We start from the raw sequence: 22,574 nt of genomic DNA on the forward strand, positions 1-22,574 counted from the left end.
GCCACGCTCTCCACCCACTTGGGAAGGGCTCTGGGGCTGGAATGGGAAGGCAGTCCTGGCACAGCCCCATTACACCAGTGGCTGAGCTGTGGGAAGCTGGCTCTGGAATGGGAGTGACCTGCCCTGCTCTCCATGCCAGGATCATCCAGGGCTATGGATACCCCGCAGGGACGGGAGCCCCCAGGGCACCCCCAGCCCTGGCCCCCAGCCCGTGGGAGCAGGGACAGCCAGTCCTGCCCCACCATCACCCTCCCCTCCCCCTGGCTGGCAGGGAGGGAGCAGGGCTGGGGGCAGAGCAGTGTTGGCAGAGCTGTCCCTTGGCAGGAGCCGTGTGGCCGGAGGGGCCCAGCCCGGAGCCAGATCCGGCCAGCAGGAGCTCTCCCGCTTCCTCCCGCCATGGGCCGAGAAAGCACGGCCACTGCAGGTGCCCAGACTCCGGCCAGGACAGGATCTCAGCCAGGGACGGGCTCGAAGGTGGAGGCAGCAGGACGGGGGACGGGGACAGCGGCAGCACAGGGAACTGGTCCTGCTTGGGGAGCAGCTCCCCACAGATCTCATCCCTCAGGAACTCAGGCCATTGCAGTCACTACCATTTCCTTTTATTCTTTGCATCTGTACATACATGGTATAAAACCTCCTGTTCCAGCTGCCTGCACCAGCCCAGTGTTGGCACTGCCCGGCCCCACTGGCCCCACAGCACCGGGACATCAGGGCTCCCTGGCTCAGGGGGCTTCCAGGTGCTCCTCCAAGGGGGACAGACCCATGCTTCCATCAGCACCCCCAGGAGCAGCCGGTGCCTGGGCTGGCTGGGGGCATCCCTGTGACCCCCGGGCTGGCTGGAGGGTCAAGCATCTGGGATGGATCCATCCATCCATCCATGCATCCAAGCACCTGCCATGGCACAGGGCTGGAGGCTCTTGGTCTGCAGAAAGTCCACAAGAAACCCAAGGAGGTGAAGCTGCCCACAGTCCTGGGCCATCTCTGAGCTCCAGAGCCAAGTTCTTCCTCACGGGAAATCTCCCCTCCGTTAAAACCAAAAGTGAGAGTAAAGAAAGTTAAGTACAAATCAGAAAACAGTAAAAACCGTACGGCAGGGAAAAAAATATATATTACTACAGGGGCTAGAACTCCAAAGGCTCGTCTTGTTGGATCCTAAATTGCTTTACGTGGGCAGGGGGGCAGGAGAGAAGAGCTAATATCCAAAGTCCAACAGAAAGAACCAAAACTGAGTCTGCCTTCCCCTCCCAGGAAGTGCTGAGAGATGTCAGGAATGCCCCCAGCCCTGGGAGCAGATCACTGTCCTGCCATGGCACAGGGAGAGGGAAGGAGGGAGGAGTCACATCTTCCCTGGTGCCACCGTTGCAGCACCGGGGTGTTCAGCCCCATGTCCAAGAACCGCAGTGAGAACCAGACCCTCGGCTCGGCCGCCCTCCTTTATACTCGTATCTCATCATCATCTTCATCAGCAAACGAGAACTCCCTGTCGGGGCGTTTTGGGGGCCCCCCCCGCTGGCTCGGTGGCCTGGGGACAGGGCTGTGCTCCTTGGGCCCCGAGGTGCAGCTGGATGCTGGACTGCTGTCCCTGGGCCCACGGGCCGGGCTCTGGCTCGGCGGGGCCGCCACGGCCACCACCGGGGAGCCGGGCAGGGCGGCCTCCCCCTCCTCCTCGTGGCTCTCCTCCGCCTCGGGGTCTTCGTCCTGCTCCCACTGATCCTTATCCATGATGCTCAGGACGTCCCCGAGCATGGAGGGCCCCAGGTCGATGTGGAAGGACATGATGGACTCGGCGTGCTTCATGCCCACCCCGGCCTTGGCCACCACGACGGGCAGCTCCGTGATGTCCCCGAAGTCGCGCTCGTCCAAGCTGGGGCTCAGCGGCCCTGCGGCCGCCCCGTTCGGGCGCTGCTGCTCTTCGGGGCTCATCTCCTCAGGCTTCTTGACGGGGCTGGAGGAGAGGCTCTTGGGCAGCTGCCCTGCGCTCCTGTCCACCTCCTTCTCGTTGAGCTGGGGCAGGGACACGGCGTTCTTGACGAAGAGCGCCGAGTCCCGCAGCGAGCCCAGCATGTCCCGCCGGTCACCGCGCGTCACCGACTGCGAGCGCTTGCTGCTGCGGAAGCGGCGGGACAGCAGGCTGGGCTTGGAGGCTCCCGGCTCCTCGCCCGCCTCCGGCGCCGGCTCCCCGGCCTTGCTGGTGAGGAAGGAGGTGTCCCCGAAGGCGTCCCCCGCGCGCCCCACGTGCATGGTGTGGCGGAAGTCCCCCAGGGGCGCGCTGATCATCTCGGCCGTCAGGTCGGCCCGCGAGCGGCGCTTGGAGTGGGCAGAGTTGGACACGAGCTGCTTGAGGATCGGCATGGTGGCGGTGAGGGGAGGCTGGGCAGAGCTGCACCGTGTCCCGCCGGCCCCGCCGGTGCTCACAGCTGGGGCTCCACGGCTGGGATCCCACCGGCGTCACAGACGGGTCACTCCTGGGGGAGAGGACAGAGGGACATGGTCAGGCTTAGAGGACATGGACGGGCCTTCACCCTGCCAAGCTGCAAAATGCGACCCCATGCCCACAAGCTGCTTGGTTCCCTCAGGAACAGCCTCCACACGGGGCATTGTTCCATGGGGAACACATCCTCTGACCCCTCCCAAGCTCCCCATACCCCCTGAAGCGGGTCCCAGACCTTATCCACGGAGCAGACATCCACAGGAGAAAGATCTGGGCAAAGGGATCCTTTGGGATGATCCCTGCCCCTGTGCCCCACATGAACGGGCACCAAAAGGGATGCAGGGCACCCCTGTCCCCTCCCCGTGCAGCCCCAGCCCGCCAGAGCGGGGCACGGCAGCTCCAGCCTCCGCCAGTCGCACGCCGAGGAGATGCCTGGGATTTTTTTTTTTAATTGGAAGAAAGCAGAAAGGAGCAGACGCCAGAAGGAATTGGAAACAGACGGCAGGAAGTGTGTGAAGAGGGCGTAGAGCCCCCGGGAGGCACCGCACGCCGAGCAGGGGGACAGAGGGAGCCGGGGAGGGGGACACACAAGCACCCCACGGGTACCTCTTCACGCTTGGCAGCAGGGGGACATGGGGACACAGCCCTGCTGCACCCCAAACCCTTCCATCCTCACTGCTCCCCGGCGCTGAGCCCATGTGTGACCATCCCCACCCTGTCCGGCCACCTCATCGTCACGGCTGTGACTCAGAGGTGACAGAAATGACGAGGGCTCCGGCGGGGTGGGGTGTGCACGGGCACGTTACTCCTTCCCACGGGCCCCTCGGTGCCACGGCTGACCTGTCCAGCCCAGTGCCCGCAGCCACGCGGGAGGGGACAAGGACACAGACCACGTCACCGCATCCCGCGCTTCCCATGGCGCCAGGCAGCCCCAGGTGGTCCCGGGAGGGGCTGCCGGGGAGGAAGGGCTTGTGGCCGCCCGCTTCCTCCCCGCGGGCACCGCCGGCGACACCGCGGCCCCGTGACACGCACGGGGAAGGGACGGACACGTTTGTCCTCTGAGCGAGCCTGAGGCTGGGGCCACATCCCCCCGCTGCCCACCCAGCCCCAGGGTGCAGCTGAATGGCTCCGCAGGGTCGGCTGGAAGCCAGCCTTGTCCCCACAGCCCACGGGCAGCGACGGTCCCAGCACACCCCAGCCCTGCTCAACTGGACACCGCAGGGCGCCGCGGGACCTACCACCCAGCTCCCAGCATGGCAAAGGGAGGGCTCCACCCCCCGTCCCTCCCCAAATCTACCCTGTGACACCCTCCTGTCCCCTGCAGGAGCAACAGGACCTCAGGCAGGCTGCGGCCGGGCAGGATGGACTCTGACCCCCAGTGGGTGCAAAGTCCTGGTGCCCAGCCCTCCCGTGCATGGCTTCCATGTGGGGCCGGCCAGGGCACTGGTGGCACGTGGCCACACTCCCTGTCCAGCCCCGTGCAGGATCCCACCACCCCAGAGAGGCCCAGCCTGAGCAGGACCCGCTCCCCCGCAGGATCTGGTGCGTGCCCGGCTGAGCGCGTGTGCACGGCACGAACGCCTTCCCCTTCCCAAGTCTCCTTCCAGGCCGGCATTCCTCCAGCCTTTGGTTTTCCATAAAACAAACACTCCCGGCGAGCTCCCCAGCTGGGCCAGGCAACCATGCTGCTGATTTAGGCCATCTGGGGACTGTCCCTGCCTCGTATTTAGATTTCGGGGCCAAGTTCAGCATTTGTGAGATACTTTGCAAGCCGCACCAAAGGGGCCACCGGGAGGTTGGAGCAGGACATCGGAGCACAGCTGCCCCGGCCAGCAGAGCTCCATCACCATCACAGCCCCCAAACCAGCACCACACCCCCCTCAACACTCCTGCCCTCAAAGCTCTTTCACAGCAGCCAAAATCTCCCCCCACCCCTCGATGTTTCTCTCCCAGCTCACCCCGAGGGGTGATGGCAGCGCAGTGGGGCTCTGCTGCCCGCACAGCCCAGCTGCCCACCCCGTCCTGCCCAGGGGAGCAGCACACAGAGCCCTTTTCTCCTCCTCTCGCTCGGGGAGAGCGGATCCTGTGACATTCCCGCTGCCGGCGCTTTCACAAACGAAACCAGGCCAGGCATCGCTGGCGCTGCCTCTCCAGCCACCTACCAGGGGAAGCTGCTGGTAACCCGAGAGACTTCACAGGCACCTGGCAGCACTGCCCATCCTGAGGCAGAGAGCCCAGAGCATGGCCAAGTCCCAGCAGTGCTTTGGAGCAAGGGGAGGGGATGAGACCTCCGAGCATGGGTTGAGGAAAAGAGGGATAAAGTGTACAGACAGCCCTGTGCCGCTTCCCACCTGCCCTCTGAGCCCTTTGTTAGCATGAGCTCTGAGCAGTGAGAGCCTCAGGTGCCCAGGGACACAATTGTCCCTGTAAATGAGTATCTGCTTGCAGAACAGTGGGATCCTGCAGCCAGTGTGGAAGTGGGACAGGACCATGTACCCTGATGGTGCAGGCTTCCCATGAGACCCCCTCCTCCATCCTCTCCATCTCATCCCGCTCAGCACCAGTCATGCGTGGGGACCAGAGGGACAAGTGGCTCAAAGAAGGAGGGCAGGGAACGGGTGCACACACACAGGGGAAACGCCGAGTCCAGCCACGCTCCCACGCGTCCTGCCCCCGGCTCATCCTGCTCCCAGGCTGGGAAAGCCAAGCCAGGAAAGCATCCCGGCCGGCCCGGCCGGCTCCAAACGAGCTCCCCGGCTTTGCCATGCACAGCACCCCAGGCTCTGCAGTCCCTGCAGCCCCGAGATCAGAGGATGCTCTCCCCACCCTGCCGGGTGCTGGGGCAGGGGCTGGGCCGGGCCAGTTGGGCCCCTCACACCGCCCAGGGCCAGGGAGAACCTGCACAGGGGGCAGGGAGGACACGGAGCCTGCTCAGCCCCACTTTGGGAAGCGCTGCCCCTCGGGGATCCGGCACAGGCGGCCCTTTGATGTTGGAGCCTGGCAGACGGCTGCTGGAGACAGGGCACGGATCACACCCTGTCACTGCCAGCCCCGGGAGGGGACCAAGCCGCTGTCACACCCTCGGTTGGGCTCCCCAGCGAGTCTTCCCAGGGCCTGGGGGCAGACGGTCCTGTCAGTGCGGGCAGCCCCGGCGCCCCGGTGACCGCCTCCACCCCGGCACGGTGACAGGTCTGGTCCTGTCCCTGGCATCGGGACGCCGCTGGAGCTCAGCCGTGGGATGCACGGAGCAGCCTCTGGAAGTTGAAAGGCAACTGACAGCGAGCATCAGAGGCAGGGACGGCGAGATGGCACACGGGGCGGGCGGGAGGCAAAGCTCGGCTCTCGCCAGGGCTCTCGGCACACGGAGCAGCGCCAGGCTGGGGAACTCACCGCCCCAGCGCCGGCACGCCAGTGCCAAAAGCAGAGAAGCGCTCCCCGAGGGACTGCCAACAGCCAGGAGGTAGCCAGAGTTCAGCAAGGAACTATTGGCAGGACACGCCAGAACACGCACAGGACCATAAATCCTCCTGCTTTGGGGCTACGAACCAGCCCGCGGCTCTCCAGAGCCAGGAGGGGACTCTTCCGAGGGGAAAGGTTATCTCCTCGCTGGTCCTGGCTCCTTCTCTCACAACAACAGGGGCTGGCCGGGGTCCGACAGGATACCGGGGCTAAACAGACCTCCCGACCTCCGCTGGGCTCCGAATTCCTGCGGTTTCGCTGAGGTGGACGGGAAGTAAACAGGCAGACTTCCCACAGCGCGGCCACGGCTCCCTACCTGCCGGGGGGCCCGCAGCCCACAGCAGCCGGCTCGGGGGGCCCGCGGCGGCTGTTTGTGCTCAGGACAAAACCCAGCGAACAAAGGGAGAGAGCGGCACGGTCAGCACAACGCCGCCGGCAGCGGGGCTGGCCGGGGGGGCCGCGCAGGGAGCCCCGCGGCCGGGCAGCCCATGGCACGGACCCCCGGGGATGGGGGCTCAGGGCAGCCTCGCTCCGCACCCCTAGACCCAAATCCACCGAGCCTCCCCGGGGCTAAACCTCAGCTGGAATCGCTCCACGGTTTCCGAGGGAGCTGCGTCCAAAACAGACTTGTTTACTGTGTGCTCGGCCGGGGAGAGAGTCCCGTCCCGGGGTGCAGAGTGCACGCTGTGCCTCAGTTTCCACCCCAGCCCATTAACGATCCCTTTGGAACAGCTTCCCTACTGTATAGATCCCAACTCCTTTTGAAACAGCCCTCCTGATCCATAGATTCGGCGCTTGGAAACATCCATACTTAACGCTGCTGCTGCCGCCGGGGTCAAACCGGGGCGGCGTGGGACGAGTCCAGCGCCCCGCGAGCGGCCGCTGCCCACTGAGTCCCAGCTCCACAGGCACCGGAGCGGGTTTGGGAGCCGGCTCCGCGCCCAGGGCTGGCACAGCCGCGCAGCTCCCTCTCTCTGGGGCACCGGAGCGAGTTGGGGAGCCAGTCCCGTGCCCAGGGCTGGCAGAGCAGGGCAGGTCCCTCTCTGCGGGGCACCTATGGGAGCGGCGTGTGTCGCGCAGGGACTGGGAGCAGGGCAGGCTGGGAGCCGACCGGGTCCCCGAGCCCTGTCCCGGGCCGCCGGGGGATGAGAGGGACGGGGATTTCGGGCGGCTCTGACTCAGCACCCGTCGGCGCCCAGCCCCGGCCAGCCCCGGGGTGCCCCTGGAGCCGCTCCAGCACGGGGAGGATCCACCTCCCCGAGACGGGCCGCGGGCAGCCACCGCCCCGGCCGCGACCACCGCCGGCTCCGACCACCGCCAGCCCCACGCGGGGCTCGCCGGAGCCGCGGGCGAGCGGCCACCGGTCGCCGGCGGGGCGGGGTGTGCCGGGCCGGTGCCCCACTCCGGGCAAACACCGCTCCGCATCCTGTTAACCCCTTCTCCCACCCGCGCCACGGGACAGACCCCACGGCCCCGCGGGAATTGAGGCGGGGGGTCACCGCCGCCCCCCCTGCCCGGTACCGGAGCGGGGCAGCCCCGGGGACCCCGCCCGTTCACCGGACAATAGCCGAGCGAGCGCGGCTGCCTCCCCCCGAGCAGGGTCCAGCCGAGCCGGTCCAGCCGAGCCGAGCCGGGGCTCCCCGAGCCGAGCCGGCCCGACCCCCGGAGCCCCCGGCCCCCCCGTACCTGCTCGCCCGGGCCCCGCCGCCGCCGGTCCATGGCCGCGCCGCGCCGGAACGGAGCCCCCCCGCCGCGCCGGTGATGTCATCGCCCCGCCCGGGCCAATGGCGCCGCGCCACGTCACGGGCTGTCCCACGCCCTCCATTCAAACCCGAGTGGGGCGGGGGGGGTGACCCTTGTCCCCAACGCGGCCCCGCTCAGGGGGGTCCCGCGGGCGTGGGGACATGAGTGGGGTCATGAGTGGGGTCCCGGCAGCGCGAGGATGCGCTGGGGGAGCGGGATCGCGGGAAGCTTCCCCTGGAGGGGGTTGTGAGTGGGGTCTCCCGGCCCCTCCCAGGCGTGGTGCAGGGATGCCACCGTTCCAATCGTGACTGTGACACCCACTAGGCTACAGCACCCACACCTCCCCTCCGCCACCCTCGTCTCCCTGTTCCCAGCCAGCCCCACTGCTCCATCCCCCTCAGGGGGCCGTGGGGTCCCTCCAGGCCATGGGTGGTTTGAGTGGGCAGTGGCCAAGACACGATGACAGGGGCTCCAAGGCCACTCCAGACCTCCGGTGCTGGTGCTGGCTCTGGGTTCCACGGCCCCACCGGAGCTGGTGATGGATTCCATGGCCGCCCCGGCTCCGGGGAGGGGCTCCATGGCCCCCCCAGTGCTGGTGATGGATTCTGTGACCATCCCAGCCCCCCGGAGCTGGCGAGGGGCTGAAAGGGAGAGTGCTGGGCTGCACAGCCGCTCGCTCGCGGGGATTAAGACAAGACCTTTGTGGGAGAAAAGGGGCGGGAGAGCTGAGATTATCCCGAACCTGCCTAATGCAGCGTTTCTTGGATATTCCGGAGCATCTGGTGTCTTTGTGGAGGGAGCCAGGATGGGGTGCAGGGGGTGGTGAGTGGGGTCCTGGGATGCTCCAGCCATGCAGCCCTGGGATCTCAAGTGCTGGGACACGACGCTGTGAGGTCTGAAGGTCTCTCATGTCACCGGTGCAAGGAGCTCCATTCCCTGGGCCCGGCAGCACGGTCTGGGGGCCCATGGTGGCAGCACCAGGCTGGGCAGCCCTGGGCACTGTGATGGCTCATCTGGTGCTGACATTTCCCTCAGTTGGGAAAGTGGCTTACACACGGAGCTGGCACTGCACTGGGCACTGAGGGTGGGTGTGGCACTGCAGAGATGCTGGGGTTGGTACCCAGGGCACAGCTTCTGCCCCCAGCCCGGGTGCCCAGCACCATCTCACTCATGCCTGCTGCCTCCATCCCAGGCCATGCTGCTCCTTCCAGTGCCATTTTCCCAAATCATTTGCTTGGCAAATTTTATTTTCCTTCCTTTCCGTGTGGGGAAACTGAGGCAAGAGGCAAAGCCTGCAGTTGAGCAGGGGGCCCCTGTGAGCCACCGCTGGATGCAACAGTGGTTTTTTGGTGGGTGAGGAAGAGGAGGGGGGTTTACCAGAGCCCCCACCAGCAGCTCGACCCATTCACGTGGGGACAGGGTTGAAAGCTGGTGTGACACCGGTGCAGCTCTGCTTGCCTCACCTGATGCTGTCACGGGAGCAGGGAGATGGCTGAGACAGCGCAGTCAGGAGGGATTAACATCAACCGGCTGCTGGGAGCCGCCGGGAAGGCTCCCGCGGGCTGGCCTGGCTCCGGCTGGGAAGAGCAGGCACCCACTCAACTTGAAAAACTGCCTGGGAGAGACGGGCCCCCTCCACGCTCCCTCAGCCACGCAGAGCCCGGGGCTGGATCCGGCCCTGGGGAGGCGGCAGCCAGGTCGGGGTGCTGGGCGGCTCAGGATCACGGAGCTCAGCGCTCCCGCCCTCCTCAGCCACCGCCGGTTCCTTTTGCTGCTTCTCAGCAGCTTTTGAAAGCAGGGAAGAAAAAAGAAAAGGCTTGAAAAGCGCTTTGAAAAGCAGGGCAGGGAGAAGCGCCCAAGTTCCCAGCAGCTCCATCCCCTCCTCCTGCCATCAGCGCCTGCCAGCTTTGTCTGCCGGCACTGCCGAGCCAGCGGGGTGCTTTCCCTGAGCCCCAGTGCTGGGGATCGCCCTCGGACACCCCAGGGTGCCAGGAACGAGGCGTTGCCCCCACAGCTCCCCCAAATCCCTCCAGCCCCACGGCCCAGCGCTGGCTGCTGCCAGAAGCCTCCCCACCAGCCCCACTAACACCAGAGACACCACTTTGCACCCACAGCCGGGGGGTTTCACCCCTTCCCCCCACCGTTTGCCCAGGGGTGAGCAGTTATCCAGCTAATCCTGGCAGGTTGTACTGCTCACTGCTGGCATCTCAGCACTCTTGGGGTGCCACTGGGGTGAGCAGTGTGCAGGTCGGAGCCTGCAGTGGGCAGGCTCACCCTGCCTTCCCCAGCTGGCACACTCTCTCTGGGTGCCAGGGAAGGAGCTCCCACAACTCACCACCCACCCAGGAAACCATCACCCGGATGGGATGCAGCCATCCCAGCTTCTCCCAGGAGATCTGGGTTTCCAGGTTGGAACAAGATGGTCTTTAAGTTCCCTTCCAACCCAAACCATCCTACGATTCTATGATCCCACCTGGAGCGTGGCTTCTGCAGGGACCCACCGTGGCTGGCAGCGCCCATGGAAACCCCCTGCCCTGGCACAGCTTCGGCACAGGGACCCCTTCAGTGTGGTGCACCCACACCTGCGGGACAGGGTGCACAGACCTGGGTCTGTCCTCTGCTCTTCTCTCCCTGCCACCCCTGGCACGGTGCAGTGCCCCGGGCACGTGGGGCTCTGAGGATGCGCCGAGTCCCGTCTGGCCCCCGGCGTGGCAGGAGGGGCTGTCCTTGTCCCCATGGCCCAGGGCAAGGGAAAGGTGGGGACATGGCACACTTGGCTCTGCCCCAGGAGCTGGCGGGGAGCCAGAGAGATCTGGAGGACAGGGAGAACCCAGGCTGCAGGGCTGCTTCTAAAACAAAGAAATTCAGATAAATCACAGCCCAGTTTTACTGGTCACAGCCCCTGTTTTTGGCACATAAACATCTCCCTGTAGCACCTGGGGCAGGGAGCAGGTCCCACTCCAGTACTGCCTTATCCGCCCAGAGAGGTCTGGGGGTGCAGCGTGTCCCCTGTGCCCCCCTTTGGCTCCCCCAGCGCTGACAGCGAGCGGTGCTCTGCCCTTGGGGGAACCGCAGGCCACCGGAGCAGCGCCTGGGAGAGATGTCAAGGCCAATTCAGTCCCTGGGGACTGATCGGTGCCGACAGCTCCCCCTGCACGGAGCAGCTCGGAGAGCCGGCAGTGCCGGCAGCACTGGGGATGGGCACGGGCAGCCCACACCTGCCTGGAGGGGCCGGGATGGAGGGAGGCACTGGTTGTGACAGCAGCGTGGTGAAAGCCAAGGTGGCAGACAGGTGGCTGTGCTCAGTGTCTTCCCCTGCCAGCCCTCTCGGTCCCATTCCATCCGTGCCACGGGAAAACTGAGGCAGCACAGGTGAGCAAGAGCCCCTGCCCGTGCCACTGGCACTCAGCCCATCCCTGCTGCGCCCAAACCGGGCTCTGTGCCCTGCACAGCTCCCAGACCATCCCTGGGGAGCAGAGAGTCAACTCACTGCCATGCTGGGATGTGGGATCCCACCCCTCAGCCGTGGGAAACCACGAGCACAAAGGGCTCCTCCCGCCTTGGCCACTGTCGCTGCCGCAGGGCCCTGGTGCTGCGGCCACAGCCGTGCCGGCAGCTTCACCTCCCGGCCCGGGGCCAGCGCCAAACCTGCCGCGGATGTGGCTGCACCTCCAGCTCCTCCTTCCACCCTGCCAGGGATGAGCCGGGTCAGGGCAGGTGAGTGGGGCCTGGGCTCTGCTCTGCCCCCGTGCCAGGGAGCACACACAGACCCCACGCGGGTGGCCCTGGGACCTGCATCCCGCTGTGCCTGCAATGGGGGACACGTCTGGGGACCTTCTCAGGGCTGCTCACAGGGGCTAGCACGCGCTCCTCCCATGGGGAGCATCCCTGGTACATGGATCATCCCTCACAGGGACCATGCCCCATACAGGAAGCATCTCTTGCACAGGGAGTGTCCCTTGCACAGGGGGTACCCCTTGCACAAGGAGCATCCCTTGCTCTAGAAGCATTCCTTGCACAGGGAGCATTCCTTGCACAGGGAGCATCCCTCGCACAGGGAACTCGCCTGTGCTGCTCAACTCCCCAGACCTGCTCTGCCCGGTGTCTCCGTCGGCTCCGTGTCCCAGCCCCGGCGGGAGGAAGGTCCCTCTTGCACAAGCCGGGATGCCTGGGGCTGGAGTTGGGCTGCAAATGAGGAGCAGGATTTGTCCAGCCAAACGCAGGCCCTGCTCTGCCCTCATGTCACCGTCTCCACCAGCGGAGTGTTGGGGCTCCCTTTGCTGCCCAGGAAGGGCACAGGCACCCCTGGGTGCTGTGCTGCCTTCAGCACCAGCTCCCAAGTAGGTCAGATGAGTCACCCACCAGCAATGCCCTCTGCTCCCGCTGGCTGGGGACACCCTGCACCGAGGAGGGGACAGATGGTGGCTGTGGCTCAGCAGTGAGGCCACGACAGCATCCCAGCTCTGCCCAGGGGGAGCTGCAGTCTGGGTGACCAGTCCCCAAAAGCACAACGCTCCCCTGGCAGCCCCTTGCCCACACCAGGTTGGGGTCCTGGCTCGTGGCTTCCAGGGGCTCTGAGCCCCAGGTGCTGTGCAGACCCCACAGCCCTGGTGGCCCCCAGCCATGGACCCGGTGCCTTGGCAGCACCGTTGGCAGCTGAGCCCTCCCCAGATTGGCTCCAGCCCCTCCCACTCGCTGCTGGGGGGTGACGGGCGAGGAAACCTGAACCTGAACGTGTCACCTGGATTTTCCTGCCAGGCCTGAAGGGTAGAACAGGTGAGGGCAGCTGTGAACCACCCCCAGTGCCAGGGTTGCTGCTGGAAGTGCCCAAAGCACCAATGGGGTCACCTCCCTCCTTCCCTGTCCCACAACCCCCTTTCCCAGCAGCTACAGATCCCACTGGGGTGGAAACACACAGGACACAGCCCCCACAGCTCCCTGCACCTTTCTGGGCTCCATCCCAGCACCTCTGGCACCTTTTGCCCACGTCCTTCCCTGGTGCCCCAGGGCTGACACAAGCCCAGCAGGGCAGCGGGACACAGACACATCCCGCTGGCCCTTTCTCTGGCATAGCAGGGTGACAGAGAGGTGACACACTGATCCTCAGGCTGTTTATTGGCATTTCCCTCGGCTCAGCCCGGGCGCCGTGGCCCTGCCAGGCTGGTGCTGGCTCACTCATAGGCACTGCAGGGGCTTTGCTGTGCAGAGACCCCCAAAATGGCCACGGCCATGGACCACCCGGGCACTGCCACCCCTAAATGCCCTCAGGCCTCTGCACAAAACCCCATTAAAAAGCCCCAAACCACCAGAAATGCCAAAGGGGGGCTACAATTGCTGTATTGCCCCACTTGAGTCCTCCCCAGATCCCCCGGGGTGCAAAATCAGGGGGGACTCAGCACCACGTGCACCCCGGCGGGGCTCTCCTGGGGTTAAGTCCTGGGTTCTCCTGCGGGGCTGTGCTGGGCCAGGCACAAGCGAGGGAAGGAATTAATTGTCCCCTGGGTTCCCAGCACAGGGGGTGCCCCCTTCTCCCAAAGGCTTTGTGGGTCCAGAGCAGGGGGTTCATGTCCAGAGGTTCGAAGATCAGCAGAGCTCCTCTTCCCCTCCACAGTCGGGGCTCTCTGTGTCACTGCTTGTCCCCACGTCCTGGGGGAGCCACAAGTGGAAGGGCTGGGGTTTGGCACAGCAGGGGCCCCTCACCCAGCCCCCAGCACCCACGGGATCCCAGCGAGTCCGGCAGCAGCTCCAGGGCAGCCCCGGTGGGTGCCAAGGGCAACGTCCAGTGCACCCAGAGCCCCCCTGCCCCACCTCACCCGAGGAGTCCACGATGCAGAAGCTTTGGCCAAAGAGGAGAGCTGGGTTTGCTCCCCAACCTGGGGACAGCACTTCCTGCTCCAGCGCTGCCGAGAAGGTGGAACACCAACAGGGCCTGAGGCTGCTCCCCCTCGGTGCCCTTCGGCCTCTCCCCTTCCTCCTCCTCTTCTCCCCCTCGCCGCTTTTTTTCCCTCTTAATTTCTTGGGGCTTTTCTTTTTTTGTTTTTTCTTCTTTTTTTTTTTTTTTTTCCCAATTTTTTTTTCCTCTCCCGTTTGGTGGTTGTTTTTTTTTTTTGTTTGCTTCCGTTTAAATATCAAACGAAGGAGGAGAACCCGGCGATGGGGGCTCTGGAGCCGGGGGCCAGGCTGCTGGGCGGGCGGTACAGGGTCCCGGGCTGGCTGCTGGGGGGGTTGGCGGGGGCCTGGGGGGTGGGAGTCCTGCTGGCTTTGGGACGGAAGAGGCTGCCCTGCTGCGTGGAGGTGCTGTTGGAGAGCGGGGCGTGGTCGGGCTCCCCCGAGTCGCTCTCGGTGTAGCTGTAGGCCTGTGCCCGGGAGATGCCCTTCTGCTGCCGCCGCCACGAGTTGTAGTAGGTGGGGTCGCTGATGTAGTGGTTGACAAAGGAATGGGCCTTCTGGTGCCCGGGATCCACCTCGTACTCGCTGTCGCTGCCCTGAAACACAGGATGAGGGAGTGAGGGGGAGCATCACCCACCAGCCCCAAAATGCCCCAAGCACCTCATCTCCCAGGCAACCAGCAACAGGACAGGAGGAAATGGCCTCAAGCTGCACCAGGGGAGGCTCAGGTTGCGACATCAGGAGGAATTTCTCCATGGAAAGGGTGGTCAGGCACTGGAAGGGGCTGCCCAGGGAGGTTTGGAGTCCCCATTCCTGGAGGTGTCCAAGGAAGGCCTGGACATGGCACTGAGTGCTCTGGGCTGGGGGACAAGGTGGGCATCGGGCAAAGGGTGGACTCAATGATCTCAGAGGTCCTTTCCAACCTAAGTGATTCTGGGATTCCCAGTGTTTTCCTGGTGCTTTCCCAGTGCTCTTTTGGGAATGCTGGCGAGCACATCCCAAAAGTATTTAGAGGCTGGGACGGCAGCAGCACCACTGGGGGGTTTCTGCCTCTTGCTAAAACAAAACAAAACCTTATACAAAAGGTTCCTGGGCCCCCCCGAGGCTGCAGTGCCCCCGGGCTGGCGGGAGGGGTGTTTTTGGGCTCTGCCTCGGCGCTGCCGGTAATTGGATTCAGCTTCCCCGGCGGCGCACAAAGGGCCCATTGAGGGCGGTGGGAACTGCCCCGCGCCAGCGCCAGCTCCCGCCGCTCTTCACAGCTCCTCAAAAGCCACTCGAGCCCCGCTCGGGCCGCAGGGAGCGGGGCTGGCATCTGCCAAGGAAACAGCCGGTGCGGGCAGCGAGGGGGGGCCCCCCTGGGGACAGTCCCCTCCTGCTCGGGGACAGCCCCGGGGACCCCCAGACCTTCCCCTGGGCATCAGCCTCGTCTTTTGAGATGCCACCCGGGATCCATCCCGGGGGTGATGCTCCCATGGCCTCCCTGGGGCTGCCTGCCCGGGGAGCTCCCGTGGCCACGCTCCTGCCCGGCCACAGCTGCCCATTGCTCCGGGACAAGACAAAGGTGGCATTTTGTGGACTTGGCAGAGCTGCGGACGTTGCCACCAGCGACCGGGCAGCGGGACAGTCCCCCAGCCCCGCTGACCTCCCGTCCCCCAGCCCCTGTCCCCAGCAGCCCCGTGAGCCCCCCACGGTGTCACATCCCCAGCACACGGGCCGGGGGCTGGGCCAGCTTTGCTCAGGCTCCGTGCCACGAAGCCACGGGGATGCTGCTGCCTGAAAAGCAGGATGGGGCAGGAGCAGCGTTTCTATTCCCGAATGAGCACCAGGACCTGCCTCGTGGCAGGCAGAGCGCAGGGCTGATGCCCAGGGAGGGCTCCCAGCACCCTCCATCCTGCCCCAGTGGATCCCCACGTGCAGCCCTGGGTGGTCACCTGGGAGTCGGAGACCTCGGAGGGTTTCTCGGTGAGGCTGCTGCTCTCGGCGGGGATCAGGTCGTTGTACTTGGTCACGTCCTCGTCCGAGTAGTGGAGGCTGCCGGGGCTGGGCCGGGGTGGGGACCTCGGGGACAGGCAGGGGGTCAGCGTGTGTCCCCTCCCCTCGGGGCTGTGCCACCTGGGGACAACTCCAGCCGACTCCCAGGGCAGGCTCAGGGACCATCCCTAAGCTGGTTGACCAATTCCCCCAAAAAACCCCTGATCCCATGATCCACGGGGTCTCAGGGAGCCCCAGCTTTTCAGGGGCCATGGGGCAGAACAGGATCACCCCCGGGGGTCCCAGCCCTGTGCCCATCCCACGATGGAGCAGGAATGGACACGATGAGTGAAACAGTCCCCCTGTGTGGGGAGAGGGCTGTGGTGGGGGGTCCCTACCGGGTGTAGATGCCGTTCTTCCGGCAGAAGGAGTTCTTGACGGAGAGGCGCCGGTTGTTGAGCTCCAGGGCAGGGAAGCTGCCCTCATCCAGGCTCACCATCTCCCCGTGGCTCAGGGCGGTCGCCTTGGAGCTGTTCCCTGGGGGATGGGATGCTCAGCCTCTCCCAGACCCTCCCCAGGCAGCACAGCACAGCACAGGGCGGGTCTGGACCCTGCACAGGGGGGCTGCAGAATGGTCCAGAAGGAATTGTGCTGGCTCCAGAGTGACCACAGCCAGGAGGTGCCAGCCCTGTGCTCAGTGCCATGGGCCATGCCCAGCCTGCCTGCCCTGGCTCAGCCCCCTGAGCTGCCCCAGTGCCTGCAGCTCCCAGCTCTGGGGCTGTTTGCTTAGCGAGGAGGTCTGGATTTTCCCCACAATTTGAGCCCTTGATAGAGCTAAGAAAACAGAGCTGTGTTTGGCTAATCCCAGTGACCTCTGCAAGCCCCCGGGCTGCCCTGCCTCTGCAGCTGACTGTGGGACAAGTCAGTTATTTAATCTTTAGCTCCCAGTGTGCTCTGGGAAGGCCACAGCATCCTTATCATGTGTCACTGGCTCCCTGGGGCAGCTGTTCCCAAGGCAGGCAGGAAGAGAGGCTCCCACCGCTCCACTCAGACCCCAGAGGCAGGCAGGGAGACCCCCAGGAGGCTCCCATGGGATCAGGGCTGGCACTTGGAGGGTCCTGTCACCACCCAGCACACTCCCACACTCACCTGAGTCTGACTTCTTGGAGTACTTCTTGCTCTGCCCACGGATGATGAGCACGAAGACAAGGAGGAGGATGAAGATGAGCCCCACCAGGGCAATGACCACCAGGAACCACCACTCCTCGTAGAATGGGTTGGTTTTCTGGGCTGGGGCACAGCAGGGAGGGTCAGAGGGGGATAGGCGTGGGGGACAACTAGTCTGGATGCACAGACCCTATTGCAGGGCACGGGGTCCCTTGGGGAATTTTATAAGACCTGGATGCATGTGGTAAGGGGATAACAGAGAGCTTTGGAATGGGAGTGCTGACAGTGGAATTTGGGACTCTGTAGGAGCCAGGGGATGGCTTTCAGTGATGGCCACGAGAACAGAACAACACCAGGGCCCTCCCTCTGGCACAGGGGGGACCACGTGCTGCCCACCTGACACGGAGGGGGAGGGAGTGCTGGGGGTCCCGTAGCCATAGTCATTCACGGCGATGACACGGAAGTCGTAGCTGACCCCCTGCTTGAGGATGTCCATGCTGAAGGTGTAGGAGGTCACCTCCTTGGGGATGTCTTTGATGAGGATGTCCCAGAGCCCCTCGTCTGGAAGAGAGAAGGAGGCTGGGAGGGAAGGGCTGGTTCTGCAGGACACCCCAGGGAGAGGGGCTGATGTGCCTCCATCCAGGACCGTGTGCCCTCCGGGTGCTGCCCTTTCCACCAGCCTCACTCCGCAGTGTTTTCCTCACGGATCAGCACATGGCCAACCCACAGACACTGGGTCCTAATCCCCAACCCAGCCTGTCAGGTGGCCTGGGACAGGTCAGCACTCCCTGCCACAGTTTCCCTCTCTCCTGACCCCAGGGCCCGTCTGGTATCGAGGTGTGGACGGGAAGCAGAGGAGCTCAGTACCTGAGGGACGGGCCTCGATGACGTATCTGGTGATGGGCCCTTGGCCGGGGTCCCCGCTGGACCAGTGGATGGTGATGGCTGAGCCATAGCGGGAGATGAAGGGCTCGCCGGGGGGGCCGGGGGCACCTGGGAACCCAGAGCAGAGCTGAGGGAGGGGCCATGAACTGGCACACAGCCATGCCAGTCCCCACCACATCTCCCCCTGACCCCACCACATCCCCCCACGTCCCCCATACCTTCCCCAGGGCCCGTGGTGATGTTTGCCTCAACGTCCGGCCCGTAGGCAAAGGTTTTGGCTCGGATTCGGAACCGGTACGTGACCCCCTCAGCCAGGTCCTTCACCTTCATCCACAGGGGGCTGTTCCCCTTCACATCCACCGTCACGATCTTGCTGACACCTGTGGGGACGGAGGCTGAGCTGGGTCCCCCCAGAGCCCTCCCAGCTGCCCCCCGAGCACAGCCCAGCCAAGCCCTCACCATCCACGGGCGTGCAGGGCTCGTAGACCAGCCTGTAGCCCTCGAGGACGCCGTTGGGCAGCGGTGGTGGCTCCCAGGACACGTTCACAGACGTGGTGGTCAGCTCGCTGAACCGGATGGACCCGGGGGCACTGGGGGCTGTGAGGGGGCAGAGCAGCAGGGCCAGCTCAGAGCTCCCAGGGGACACTCCCAGCTCAAGCCAGCCCCTCTCCCTGCCTCCACCCTAACGGCGGCAATCAACTCACACCTCTCTGTGCCCCATCCCCTCTGCAGCAAAGACCCTGCCATTTCCATGGGGGACTGAGATCTCCTTGTCTCTCTTCCCCAGACCTTCATCCTTCTCAAAACTCAGCTTAAACCTCCATCTCCGCGTGCCCCCAACCCACAAACCCTCCAGGGTGAGCCCAGGGCCGCTCTGCTCGGGATTGCAGGAGCTGGGGTGCAGCCGGGATGAAGGGGAATCCCTGGAGTTGGACCCAAGGAGACACCCGCCCATGGAGACAGCTCCCCACGGAGCCTGGGGGGCTGTGCCACGGGCCCCACCTGCCTGCTGTGTCCGTGCCTTCACGGGGGGGCTGCGGGGCCCGTCTCCCGCGGCGTTGAAGGCGGCGACGCTGACCCAGTACGAGGTGTAGCCCGTCAGGTTCTTCAGCTTCACCCCGTTCTCGGGCAGGAAAAGGGTCTTCACCCGCACGCTCTCGTTCTGCCGCTGCGCCTCCCAGAAGTGGATCTGCAGGAGCAGCAGGAGAGGGCATGGAGACCTGGGTCACGCATGGATCCAACCCACCTCGCCTTCCCTGAGCCCTTTGCTGTGCCCAAACACCCCACAGAGCCCTGCACGCCGGCAGCAACCCGATGCATCATCGCGGCTGCATCTCGACACATCCCGACACATCCCGGCTGCATCCCGATGTATCCCGGTGCATCCCGGCCACATTCCACGGCCGACGGCGCCACCTGCCGCCCCGCTGCCGCTCGGCACCGGGATGGGACACCCGGCATCTCCTCGGGATACCCAGCATCTTCCCAGAATCCCTTCCCAAGACTCACGCACCTCCCAGCTTTTCCCAGGACAGCCAGAGCCCGCCAGGAACGCAGCAGCTCCCCAGAGCCCCCCGTGTCCCCGAGCCGCTCCTGTCTGCCAGGAGGTACCTTGTAGCCCTGTATGTCCCCGTTCTGGCTCTCCACGGGTGGCGGTTCCCAGGTGACATCCAGCTGGGTGGCCGTGGCCGCCTGCACAGCCACGTTCTGGGGCGCCCCGGTGGGCACTGCAGCGAGGGAGGGGAGATGTCACCGCCCAGCCGGGACCAGGGAGGGGAACCCCAACACTGACGTGGGGGGTGCACTGCCTCACTGGGCAGTGTGGGGCACCAGGGCAGCAGAGCCCCCTCCCCACAGCCCCCGGCCGCGGGCATCCCCACAGGGACTCACCTGCTTCCCCCACAAACACCTCCTGGGGGGGGCTGGGGGGCCCCTCTCCCACGGCGTTGTACACGCTCATGCGGATCTCGTAGCGCCGGTGCTTGCTCAGGTCTGGGGGAAAGGGACAAGGGCTGAGTAAGGCCCTCTCTGTGGTGGTGGGGGGGTCCTGCTACCCCCAGGGGACCCGGCAGAGCCCCCCTCGCTGGGGAAGAGGGGTTGTCCCCAAGGAGCAACCGGAGCAGACAGGCAGAGGGGTCCCTGGGTGCCCCAGTTCATCCCGCAGTGCAGGCAGGCGGAGGGGAGGGACACACAAGGGTGGCAGTGGGGAGGACACGGGGGGACACAGGGGAATGGTGACTTACTGTCCAGCTCGTACTGGGTGAGGGACACCTCGCTGAGGTTGTGCACGGCGTAGACAGCTGGGCAGCACGGGCAGGAGAGCAGGTTAGTCCCACACACAGCACGGGGGGGCCCCACCTCCCAGCGCCCACCACAGCACAGCCACCCCCCAGGGCGGGCCAGGAGTCCTCTGCAAGGGCCCTGTCATTACCCCCAGGTGCCAGCAGGGCTGTCACAGCACTGAGGAGCCTTTCCATCCTCCAGCCCCATCTCCTGAGTGGCACAAGCTGGGTCTGGGCATGGGGGTCTCCACAGGGGACAGGGCAAGGTCCTGTCTCAGGCACTGCCCTTGTCACCCATGTCCCTGCTGTCCCCAGAGTGGATGTGACCGTGTTCCCTGTGGGGGCTGAGGACAGCAGCACACCCAGACAGACAGCAGGACATCACACAGACCCCTGTGTTAGGTACAGACACCTGAGCTACAGGGACACAGGGGCTGTGGGACAGAGCCAGTGACAGCACACAAGCATGTTAGAGACCACGGACCTGGTGGCACCAGGGACCCAGTGACAACTCCAAGGGGCACAGCCTGACCCTGGTACCCAGGAGAGGCCGGGGTGCACACAAAGCTGCACTGTCCCATCCCCCACCTGCCACCCCCGGGTCACCCCCAGCCCCCCGTCCCCAGGGTTGGGGGGCCATGGGCACTCACGGATGAGCTCGGCCCACGTGGCACTGGGGTTGCCGATGCCGCGCAGGGTGAAGCTGCGCAGGCTGTCGTACACCAGCTCCCGGTACCGCAGCCGGAACCCCAGCAGGATCCCGTTGATCTTGTCCTCGGCCGGGGGCTGCACGGGGAGGGAGGACAGTGAGGGGCTGCTCTGACCCAGGGCTCCCCGGCACCCCGAGGTGGCTGTCCCCAGAACGCCTCAGTGCCACCTCCCAAGGGGCCAGGAGGCCAATCCCGTGACACCCCGTGAGGCAGAGGGGACAGCACCTGCCAGCGGATGAGCACCGATGTGGTGGTGTGCGGGGTGATGGAGAGGATGGTGGGAGCTTCCTCAGGGGCTGTGGGAGAGAACAGGGTGGTGAGGCTCCGGAGATGCCCAGGGCAGGGGGGATGCCCTGGGCACAGGAGGAATTCCATGGGCAGCGGGGCACCCCCTCTCCCTGCCCCAGGAGGTGCAGGCTGTGCTGACCCGCCTGCAGGGTGGTGAGCGACTCCGACTCCTCGCTGTACTCGCTGTCCCCGATGTCGTTCGTCGCCTTCACGCGGAACTTGTACGAGGTGAAGGGCTTCAGCCTGGGGGGAGCAGAGCGGGATGGGGACAGTGAAGCCAGCAGGTGACCCCCTGAGCCAGTCCACAAGGCCAGCACTTCTCATCAGATGGGGAAACTGAGGCACAGGCAAATTACCCAAAGCATCCCCCATCCTCTCCCCAGCTCCCCGTCACCCCCAGCCCCCTCACCGGTCCACGACGAAGGCGGTGGCGTTGTGGCTGACGGCGGTGGAGTGCAGAGCCCACTCTCCGTCGGGCAGCTCCCTGCTCTGCACGGTGTAGTAGCGCACGGGGGAGAGCCCGTCGCTGCCCGGCTCCCAGGAGAGCAGCACACTGCGCGCCCGCACCTCCTCCTGCTGTGCCAGCGGCTTCCCGGGGGGCTGCGGGCGGGCTGGGGGAGGCAGAGGGCTGGGAGCACTGCGTGGGCACACACAGCCCCCCACCCCGGGCCGCACCCCCCAGCGTTACCTCTCTTCTCGGTGGTGACCACCAGGGCCTCGGCCGCCTCCCCCCAGCCCTTGCGGGTCTGCGCCGCGACGCGGAACAGGTACGTGGCCTCGGGCTGGAGCCCGGTGGCCGTGAACTGCCGGGCACTCGCCTCCAGCACCTCCACGGCCGCCGCGTTCACCGCCGTGGTGTTGAGGCGGTGGGTGACCTGGTAGGCTGAGGGCAAGGGAGAGGGATGGTGGGGCTGGGGAGGGGACACCAGCCTGGGCCACCTCTGTGTGTGCCGCTCCCTCCATGCCAACCCACGCACAGGGACAGCACTGGGGGTTTGGCTCCCTCACACCCACCCAGGGACTGACATTCAAGTGGGGAACTCCAGCCCTGAGGGCTCTGAGACGCTCAGGGGATCCCAGGGAGCTGGTCTCTGCCTCCCCACACTGATTCCTGCTCCCACAGGACCCCTGAACCCCTCTGCAGAGCATCCCAGCATGGCATGACAGAGATGGCTCCCCACCTACCCAGGATGACGCCGTTGGGTGCTGCGGGCGGCTGCCAGACCAGCCGCACCAAGGTGGTCCTCACTTCGGGGAAGAGGATCCCCACGGGGGGCCCGGGCACTGGAGGGGGAGAGATGGGGTTCACCAGGGAGCTCATTTGGCAAAGTGCCAAATCCCATCTCCTGGGTATGGGAGCCCTGGGTGTCCTGGTCAGGGGGAGAGGGATCACCCCAAGGTACAGGGACGGGATGGGATAGGATGGGATGACCTTAGGCGCCCAGGGACCCCCGAGCCCACCCAGGTGCTGTCACCCACCGTCATCCAGGGTGCGCTCGAGGACAGGGGGCCGGCTGGGCGTGCCGTCGCCGATCCTGGTGAAGGCCAGCACACGGATCTCGTACAGCGTGTACTTGCCCAGCCCGGTCAGCTGAGCACTGTGGGAGGCATTGCCCTCTGCCAGCCAGAACTGGGCACGGCCCTCCGAGCCCTTCTCCTTGTACATCACCTGCAACAGACCCCGTGTGACACAGCCAGGCAAGGCTGGCACCCGTGGGCACCAGCTTGGCAGAGTGGCACAACTGGGGA

At 65.5% G+C, this 22,574-nt stretch overlaps 2 protein-coding genes across 2 annotated transcripts in view; both read right to left on the bottom strand.

Moving 5' to 3' along the window:
* Positions 1-577: 577 nt before the first annotated feature.
* Positions 578-7,682, bottom strand: CDC42EP4 (CDC42 effector protein 4). Its single transcript, XM_064676147.1, has 2 exons — positions 7,577-7,682; positions 578-2,465 (listed from the first exon to the last, which is right to left on the bottom strand). Exon 2 carries the CDS (start codon positions 2,350-2,352, stop codon positions 1,435-1,437), a length of 918 nt encoding a protein of 305 aa, XP_064532217.1. The 5' UTR covers positions 2,353-2,465; positions 7,577-7,682; the 3' UTR covers positions 578-1,434.
* A 5,048-nt stretch (positions 7,683-12,730) lies between these two features.
* Positions 12,731-22,574, bottom strand: part of SDK2 (sidekick cell adhesion molecule 2) — a 46,872-nt gene continuing 37,028 nt past the window's right edge. Inside the window, exons 27-45 of the mRNA XM_064676150.1 lie at positions 22,305-22,494; positions 22,011-22,109; positions 21,514-21,708; positions 21,235-21,436; positions 20,965-21,068; positions 20,763-20,833; positions 20,478-20,613; positions 19,789-19,845; positions 19,436-19,537; positions 19,157-19,272; positions 18,548-18,734; positions 18,005-18,142; positions 17,764-17,925; positions 17,528-17,653; positions 17,057-17,221; positions 16,643-16,783; positions 15,892-16,030; positions 15,454-15,580; positions 12,731-14,118 (exon numbers count right to left, since the gene is read on the bottom strand). Of these exons, the coding sequence (XP_064532220.1) occupies positions 13,762-14,118; positions 15,454-15,580; positions 15,892-16,030; positions 16,643-16,783; positions 17,057-17,221; positions 17,528-17,653; positions 17,764-17,925; positions 18,005-18,142; positions 18,548-18,734; positions 19,157-19,272; positions 19,436-19,537; positions 19,789-19,845; positions 20,478-20,613; positions 20,763-20,833; positions 20,965-21,068; positions 21,235-21,436; positions 21,514-21,708; positions 22,011-22,109; positions 22,305-22,494 (2,814 nt within the window). The 3' untranslated portion in view covers positions 12,731-13,761. The remainder of the gene's footprint in view (positions 14,119-15,453; positions 15,581-15,891; positions 16,031-16,642; positions 16,784-17,056; positions 17,222-17,527; positions 17,654-17,763; positions 17,926-18,004; positions 18,143-18,547; positions 18,735-19,156; positions 19,273-19,435; positions 19,538-19,788; positions 19,846-20,477; positions 20,614-20,762; positions 20,834-20,964; positions 21,069-21,234; positions 21,437-21,513; positions 21,709-22,010; positions 22,110-22,304; positions 22,495-22,574) is intronic.

This window comes from Pseudopipra pipra, chromosome 19 (assembly GCF_036250125.1).
Source record: "Pseudopipra pipra isolate bDixPip1 chromosome 19, bDixPip1.hap1, whole genome shotgun sequence".
In the NCBI taxonomy this organism is placed as follows: Eukaryota; Metazoa; Chordata; class Aves; order Passeriformes; family Pipridae; genus Pseudopipra; species Pseudopipra pipra.